At 41.2% G+C, this 9,490-nt stretch overlaps 1 protein-coding gene across 1 annotated transcript in view; it reads right to left on the bottom strand.

Moving 5' to 3' along the window:
- Window positions 1-6,517: 6,517 nt before the first annotated feature.
- kif13ba (kinesin family member 13Ba) overlaps window positions 6,518-9,490 on the bottom strand; it is a 63,201-nt gene continuing 60,228 nt past the window's right edge. Inside the window, exon 39 of the mRNA XM_034078008.1 lies at window positions 6,518-6,952. Within this exon, the coding sequence (XP_033933899.1) occupies window positions 6,518-6,952 (435 nt within the window). The remainder of the gene's footprint in view (window positions 6,953-9,490) is intronic.

The raw sequence follows: 9,490 nt of genomic DNA, 5'->3' as shown, positions 1-9,490 counted from the left end.
AACAACCACTCTGATGGTGCACTCACACACAAACACATGAAGGCAAACCCGTGCCACAGGATCAACAGACAAGTGAGAATCATTATTAACGTCATATAATAATACTGTTTTTGACATAAATCCCATTTGTATTATTCTAACTTTCCGTTAGCTGAATGTGTGAAAGGTCAAAGGGCTTCCATTATTACACAGCTCCCTTCAATATGGCCGCTGGTATCGAGCACATTTTAATGCAACACTGCATTGATACCAACTGCCTTTGAAATGCACCAAGAGAAGTTCTGAATCTCTTTCCTTTAAAACTGCAGAAAAAACTAACTCGCAACGAGGCCGCATTGCATCACCTGCTCGGTTTATTCTAATATTTTAGTATATGCACAAATTGAACTTGATGCAGCTAAAAAGGCCTCAGGGAAGAAGATGTTGGCAGAATTTGTTGAAGAGGAGGTAGTAAAAAAAGGTGACCACTCACTACCGAGGCAGGAAAATGTATTGTAGTGCCCGGAAAATACAAAACACCACCTCAGATCATGTGGCGTAAACTCCCTGGTAGAAAGAAGCTGTGGGGCCGTGGTGGTGGTCATTTTTATAATTTAATGGTGGTTTATAAAATTCCCTGTGTGGAAGTCTGGGTCTTTTCTCACCAAGGAGGCATCACAATGACCTGTGAGGCAGTCAGTAATACAGGAGTGAAAATCTTGTTCCAAAATCACGTATAGCATCCCAATTTTTCTCTAAAAATAAAAGGACTTTTTTTTTTTAATGCTCCTGTTGAATAATACCAAGGTACACATTTGAGTTGGATAGTACAGCAGTGATGTGTTTAGTTAGGGATTATGGGATTGTTCCTGCTAAAAACAGCAGCCTGGCTCCAGGTTGAAGGCCACATTGAGGCAGGGCTATCCCACAAATGTAACACAGATATGGGACCATTTTGAGACAAATAAAAGCACTTAAGACAAGAAGAAAACAAAAAAAGCTGTCTGAAGATTGATACAGATCAGTTTGAATATGTTGGACACAAATTGAAACAGTTCGTCTGGTTGATACAGTCACAGGAATAACACTGCTGGCTTTGCTCTGATCTCCACAGCGAGGTGGAGCACACGGAGATAAACAACATTAAATCCATTCTGAGCAAAACAGTTATTACTATTTATTATAAATGCTACTTTTCTCTTTTTACAGTTCCTTATTGAAATGGCAGGCAGCCCATCAGCTACATGTATCTATGTTAGCCTCATCTGATAAAGTCATGTATTAAGGATGCAAGATTTGTGTCATGTAAAACAATAGATCCCAATTTCATTTAGGGCTGTACCAAATGGTTTTTTAACATTATATATAATATAAAAATAAATAAATAAATCTTGCCAAAAGGTTTTTTCCAATTTTTATTTAGTGAGTTGTTGGATAAAATGTGTATTTTTATTTATTTAAAAGACTTCCTTTAATGACTAGTACGTGTCACCGCGTGCCTCCCTTTGTGAATGGAAAGCAAGAGAGCACATCTTTCATCCATCATGGTGAGAATGAGATATTTTGGGAAAATAAACAAGAAATATGAGTTTATATAACACTAATAATATTTGTTTATCCCAATCTTTATCTACAGAAACACTAGCTTTGAACCAGATGTATAGACGTGCAAAATAAATGTTGATTTATAATTCAATGTCGTTAAGAATGACGTTGTTAGACATTTGGTACTGCCCTAAACCAATCGACATCCTTTTACTTGAAAGTTAGTTGAGCAGTGATTGACAGATGGAGAATATGAAATGAATAACAAATTAAACATTTTCAGTATAATTTAAAGAAAAAAAAACGTGAGAATCATTAAATAAAATCAGGTTGTATTTTTCATATGTTTAGAAGCATTCCAGAAATGAACTCTTTCGATTCCCGTTCTGGAGACTTTGTGCAAAATGAACGATATGAAATAAGTCATGGACACGTGGTTTCTGAGGCACGATAACACACAGCGACGCCCAGAAGCCTGAAGTGATCTCAAACCCCTAAAACAGAGCCAGGCCAGGACGGGAAAGACGGCAGGAACTTTCACTTTATCTTTAGTAAGTAAAGTGGCAGCTGCTGGTCATTTCCCATCTTGGCAAGAACTCGCAAACACAACCGGGTCCAACATTCACACACAAACACACAGAGTACACAACAACACTTTAGACCCTGCTTCCTTCATTACCACATAACTGTTTTGAACCACAATATTTAAAAACAAACGGGATTCCAACCTTTCCAACCTGCCAACCAATCACATACGAGACAGCCACCCATAGTAACCGACTGACCAATCAGAAGGTCCCGTGCTGTAAGGCCAGATAATACATACATTATAACTAGACTATGGTGATGTATTTTGTCTCATACTATATTATATTTCTGTCTTTCTCACCCAGCAAATACTCCATCTTTTACCCCCACATCTTCTTCAAGGCTTCCGTGACAAAGTGCCTCGTTTTTAGGAACATTACTGCTTCATATTCAAATATATATATTGGCCATTGAACCACTTTAGTTTTCCAGGTCTGCAATTATTTATTTTTTTAAACAAACGACTGATTTCCAATCTACAGTAAGAGATACAGAGTGTCCATAAATCAGCGGATTCATTTACAGGAAGATATACAATGCTAATAGCAGCAATTATTCATGGAATCATTTGTGCAATATTAAAAAAAGAAAAGAAAAGGCTTTATCTATTTCATGCGATAAATGCATCTGTACAAGAATTTAAATATAAATAGTAAATTCAGGCCTCTCGAGATAAGAAGACGCATGATAAAAAGGAATGGAAAAACATAATGCATCCATAAAGATGATAACACCATTGACGTGGTTTTCCAGATAATGTATTCAGATGCATCATTGCATCAGAAATCTAAATAGACTCCTATAGTATACATAGATTAACTTAATGTCACTATAGTAACAGGATATAATGGCATATTCATGTTTGTCATCATCAGGATATGAACTTATTAGTGATGGTGATATATTATTTTTCCATCATGCCTATTTCTCACTTGGTGAGAAAGCATCGATCCAACTCAGGACGACTCAAACTAAACACACTACACAGACCTTACTGCACTTTGTTAAAGGGGTTCTCCTCTATGACATCACCAGGGACCGGAACTTCCTTTTTCTCTCTGCTCGGCTTTAGGGAAATGTAATTGTTACCGTATGTTGCCAGCACTACAGTGTTAATGTCTTTATCTGTAGAAAATGTCAGACATGAAAATAATACATTTTTACCATAGCACTTCCTGTTTTGGTTTCAAAATAAAAGCCCTCGTGAACAAAATCCTTTCATACTTTAATACTTGTATTCTGACCTGTTTGCAGGACAGTGTTGCACACCACAATGTCATAATTAATCAGCTTTTAATGTATTAGATTTGTAAAATTAGTGCTTTTTATCCATTTCCTGTCTTGGATTAATAAAAACGCCATTGGTCATTTGAATATATATGAATGTTAATTATGACAGACTGTTGCCCGGGCGTTCAGGACTACAGAAGACTGTTCTCATGCAGAGTAGTACTCCCTATGATGAGTAAACTAACCTGCACGTGTCCCATTAGTGACTGGAGGAGAAGCATTGGTAGAACGTGAGTATTCCGTCTGCATTCTTCATGAATCGATGGTATTCATAAAGCCTGATCCAGTGCTGCACTGCTCATGCTCCTCCACAATGAATACCCAAAGAATAAGGCCTGTGTATAACGTCCCTCTGGAATGTGAACACTCATTTGTCTGCCACATCACCTTGCATGTTCCACGGCAGACGTGCCAGGAATGTTAAATCAGTCAGAACTGCTTTAACCTGTGAAGCTCCCAGTTGTGTCAGAATCCCTAAAAGATCAAAACGAGAATCTTTAAAACTGATCAAATGCATAGAAGCAAATCAATTCTCTTCTCAAGCGGTAAATACCCAGCTGAGCTTCTGCGTGTCCTTCTCACTTTCTTTTCCTCGACACATGCACATGCTTACTCCCCCCCCCCCCCCCCCCAACAACACCAGAGTGCTACAACGCCCCTTGGCGTCTAAATGTCAGACACTGAGCACAACCAGCACATTTTCCTTCAAGAACAGACGTCCACTTTGCCCTCATGGAGATATACTCTACTTTCATGTTGCTAGAGGAATCTGTGTACACTCTTCTACCTCTCTCCAACAGCACCACACGTTCTGCTAACATACAGATGCTTCTTCTTCTTCTTCTCCGACGACGTCTCCAGTGCAAAATCGACTTTTAAAGCCTCTCACTACAAACAACTTGCTCCCATAGTGGCTTTGTCCAACAAGGACACACCTCTTCCTGCTTTACACGTAGAATGTTCAACTATGATTACAACAATTATTTTTGCACACAGGGCAACACTGTACAACATTTACAACCACAACCACACACACACGCACACACACAGACACACACACACTCCATGTCCTTTCCCCTCTGCAGTCCCTGAGATCACCTCACACTTAGCAAAAGGCATTCTCTTTAAAACACAAAGAATTAAAATTAAATACACAGAAATGAAACCAATGCAAACCAAGCCATGGTGAAGGCACATTCTGGGAGGGTCTATCTTCAAAAGAAAAGGGAGTCCAGGAGGAGGAGGAGACGAGGCTCAAACAATGAGTCTGTAGAGAGTTCAGCGGAGTGGCAGCTGGAGCAGGGGATTCTGGGACATGGAGTCTCAGGATGACTAGGGGGAGACATCTTATCTAGGGATGCAAACACTTTGTCACACAGTCCGACTGCCTTAGTGTGAGCTGTCTGTCACTTTGACCTATTTGAATTTAAAACATCATTTAAAATCAGATTTGGTCTATTTTGCTTTACTAATCCCAAAACACATTATTTTGAGTGTAGGGAGGATAAAAAAATGCCAAAAATGGCCATTAAATATTCTCTGTTTTAGAATGTGGTTGTTAGGCTGAATAGTATTTCTATTTTCTAGTAGCTATGACCACTAGAAATAATTTATGATGGAACCAACTGGAAAAGACGACTGCTTTTCAATCTAAAATGGTCTTTTTTTGCACTCAAAAAGTTAAAAAAAAAATTCTCAGATGTCTTTTTTTTTTTTTTTTTAAAGGTGATTCCTTCCTAAAATGTGACCCATTTGCATCCCTGTATATTAGCTCAGAGAAGTTCTGCAGCACATCCTCCAGTCTGCAGCGCCACATTCCCCCCCCCCCCCTCGCAGAGCTCCGACACTCCAAATTAGGAGTCTGCACTGACCTCCATTCACTCACTTCAGCAGTCTTCCCATTGACCGCTGTTCATTGAGAATTATCTTCCCATAAGGTAAATAGTCCTTCCACGGACTTCTATATTCTCTGCATAGTCTTTCGTCCACTTACTTGCACTCGCTTTGAAAGGTCTCATCATTGTCTTTATTCTAGTTCCACCCATTACCTGTGAATGGATGTAGTTTCAATCTAAAGGAGGGTAGGCAGTATGTTACTGTGAGCCTGTTGCATAGCTGGGAGAAGAGGAGGAGGAAGAGGAGGAGGAAGAGGAGGGCTGTGGGGGGTTCATCCCACCCTCCCTGTCTCAACTGCTCCAGGACTTGCGGTTCTCCCCCCGCCGCGCAACAATGGCTTCTCCTCGTAAGACGGGGACGTGGGGGGACGTGGGGAAGTCTCCCGTGCGCCGGCTGGTCCGGTCGCGGCAGGACAGGCGGTCCGGGCGGACCAGCACCCCGTACCCCGGTTTACACAGGAAGTACCGATGACCTCCCACTGACCCGTCATTTTTACCTGTAGGGAAGAAACAAAGGTCAGGACAGGAAATCATTTAGCATTAAGCTGTAGTCAGCTCCACCAACCAAAGGCAGGGCTTTGACAGAGGAGCCAATCAAGTCTCAGCTAGCCTCACCATTAACAGAGAAGTTTTGACTATTACAAAACCACAGTGTAGAATTGTATACAGTCTTTTTATTTGTTCCTTATTATGAAGTTTTCTTAATGACGTCATCACCCTAGAAATATATATTTGTTCTTATTGAGGTTGTATAAATGTAATTGATGGTGCCGTTTGAATGTCCCGTTAGTATAACTGTAGTTATCTTTGTGTTGGACAAACTGTTGGCGAAGGCTAGATGGATTAGAGAAGAATATTTTATAATTGAACAAAACACATTGTGAATTTTGACAATACATTTTTCAATAAATAAACACAGAGAAAGCTGGAAAGCATTAAAAAATTGATTAAGTCAACGTTATTAATTAAGCTTGAATACTCGAGTCATTTTTCATGTATTTGCGTCATTTGGGTAAATGTACCCTTTAATAGTGTACCTACCTACAGGGGTGTCCAGCTCCACCCCCACCCACACTCCATCAGCAAACTGCGTCACTCCCACGTAGCGTACTGTCCCGGCCTTATTGCTTCCTACTGTAACAAACGCTCCCTCTGACAGCCAATCAGGCAGTACGTCATTATTGCTACGCTCTTCATCGTCCACAAAGATCTCCAGCCTCTCAAAGCCTTCCCCCCCTCCCCCCCCCTCCTCCTCCTCCTACTCCTCCTCCTGAGTTGACCAGCTTGTGTTCGGAGACGGAGTTTTCTGAGGAGACGTTGTTGTGATTGGCTGAGCTGTGGGAAGTGGGTGGAGCGACGACAGCCATCTTGGCGCCACACTGAGAAGGAGAGGTTACAACATCGTTCCTGTCAGCACCCTGCGTCTGGGGGTTTGTGGGTAACGTAGTGTCAGCAGCCAGGAGGGAGGAGGACGAGGAGGAGGGCTGGAGGACGTCAGACAGGGTAACCGTAGAAACACTACTGGAGAAGTAGCCGCTCGACGACTGGCTGAGGGGGCTGAGGGGGGTGATGTCATGCGGGTCATGCACAGGAAGAGGAGGGACTTCTGGGAACTCTGCCCGTCGGTCTTTGGTTGCGGGTCGCAGAATAGCAGGCTACAGGAAACCAACGGTTGCCACAGGAACAGGGGGACAGACGAGAGCATGCAAGGCAAAACAACAAAACAATAATCAGTAAAATAATCAACGACTGGAAAATGGTGCTACTGATGCTACTTGTGTTATCTCCGTTGATGTTTTGTTTTAATAAGATCAGATTAAAATGGACTGAGTTAAAAGCTCAGGCGGTTGACTCATCAAGGTCACTTGACAAAATCAATCTAAACTGTCTGACTAAATGAATACTAGTAGAAACTGGCTTAAGCCATTACGAGGAAATGGCTTAACAAAAAGTAATTGGATTCATTCTTTAAGGGTCAAATCTATTGTTTCTGAAGCTTAGCAAACACTATGGACAACATTTCACAATGATCCGAGTCTCGGCTGCCTGACCATCTCCCGTCAGTCCCCAAACTGAAGGTTAAACCTCGCATTATCATCAAGAGAGACATAAAACATTTTGTGGAGCAGGGTTTTGTGCATGATCTGTTTGGGTTTGATTGGGGTAAAATCGATCTGTGTGCTGATGTGGAAACCGCATGGTCTTATTTTTATCTTGGTTTCATGGAGATCATTGATAGACATGCACCCCTGCGTACATTTAGAGTAAAGGGACGAGACAATCCTTGGTTTTCTGCCAGTCTCCTTCATGAGAGAAACAAGGCCTGGGCAAAGGCTAGGAAATCAGGCTCAGAGGTAGAATGGCTGCGTTTTAGGCAGCTAAGAAATAGCTTCACATCGCAAATCAAAAGTGCTAAATCAAAGTACTATCTGATTCTGTCACTAACTCTGCTTCTGTGAACACTACAGTCTGTGACTCTGAAAAACATGTGTTGGAAAACTCTTTTAGTTTTACCCCTTTTACTGTTGATGTTGTTCGTGAAGCTTTAACCAAGTTAGATCCTAAGAAACCGGCCGGCCCGGACAACGTAGAACCTTTCTTTTTAAAGATAGCTGCAGATTTTATTGGTCCACCTCTCACTACTCTTTTTAACCTCTCCCTCAGCACTAACACAATTCCAAAAGTATGGAAGTCTGCTTATGTCCTGCCTTTGCTAAATGGAGGGGAGGCAACCTTATTAAATAACTATAGGCCAATCTCTAAGTTGTCAGTTCTGGCTAAGGTTCTTGAACGCTTAGTGAGTGAACAGGTAAAGGTGTTTTTATGTACAAATGACATCCTGTCTAAACATCAGTCAGGCTTCAGAAAGCAACACAGCATCATCACTGCCACAATGAAAATGGTGATTGATGTGGCGAGTATTTTAGATAATAAGCAGAGTTGTGCAGCTCTATTTATTACATTGCATTTAGCTGACGCTTTTATCCAAAGCGACTTACAATAAGTACCTTCGACCAGGAAGACACAACCTTGAAGAAAACAGAATCATAAAGTACATCAGGTTTCATAGAGCCAACTATTTCAAGTGCTACTCAACTGGCTATAGATAAGCCAGTCCTTTATTAGTATATAAGTGCTCTGTTAGCAGTTCTTTGTTAGTAATTCTATCGCTTGAGGTGGAGTGGATTTATTGACCTTTCAAAAGCGTTTGACACCGTCGCATTTTAAAGCAGAGGCTAGCCAGTATAGGCATGTCCAGCCATGCAGTGGGTGGTTTGTGAACTACCTCTCTGAAAGGTCCCAATGTGTTCATTTTGATGGGCTGTCTTCTGAGTGGTTAAACATTGCTAATGGTGTTCCTCAAGGTTCTGTTTTAGGTCCACTTTTATTCTCCATCTACATCAACAGTTTAGGTGATAATGTGGATGAAGCTACTTTACATTTTTATGGGGATGATACTGTGATGTACTGTGCAGGTCCCTCCATTAAGGAGGCTGGTGTTCAATTACAGGCTGTTTTTAACACTATTCAGACTCAGCTCTCTGAACTAAAGCTTCTTTTAAATGTGGATAAAACCAAGGTAATGCTCTTTTCTAAAGCTAAAAAGACACCAGAGCCTGTTCTAGATATTGTGACTACGCAAGGAATAAAACTTCAAGTTATTACCTGTTACAAATACCTTGGTATCTGGCTTGATGATTGTCTCTCTTTTAAACTTCATGTCAATAACCTGCTAAAAAAGCTGAGGGTTAGGCTAGGTTTCTTTTTCAGAAACAAGTCCTGTTTCTCGCTTGAGGCCAGGAAAAGGCTAGTCACTGTGACCTTTTTACCTGTGCTGGACTATGGGGATATGATGTATATGAATGCACCTGCCCATTGCCTGGTCAAGTTAGATGCTGCGTATCACAGCGCACTGAGATTTGTGACAAACTGTAAAGCATTAACCCATCACTGTACCCTGTATGCAAGGGCTGCTTTGCTTTCACTAACTGTACGGAGGCTCAGTCACTGGTACATTTTTATATACAAAGCCATGTTAGGGAAACTTCCATCTTATATCTGCTCCCTGATCTCACGGAGAATTGTAAGTGGCTACTGCCTGAGATCGAATGCTGTGGTTTTATTAAATGTGCCAACTGCTAGGACTGTCTTAGGGAAGAAAGCTTTTAGATGCGCAGCTCCTCTGTCTTGGA

This window comes from Pseudochaenichthys georgianus, chromosome 3 (genome assembly GCF_902827115.2).
Source record: "Pseudochaenichthys georgianus chromosome 3, fPseGeo1.2, whole genome shotgun sequence".
NCBI lineage: Eukaryota > Metazoa > Chordata > Actinopteri > Perciformes > Channichthyidae > Pseudochaenichthys > Pseudochaenichthys georgianus.
Note: the sequence above shows the minus strand (reverse complement) of the source record. Positions and strands in the feature narration are given on the sequence as shown.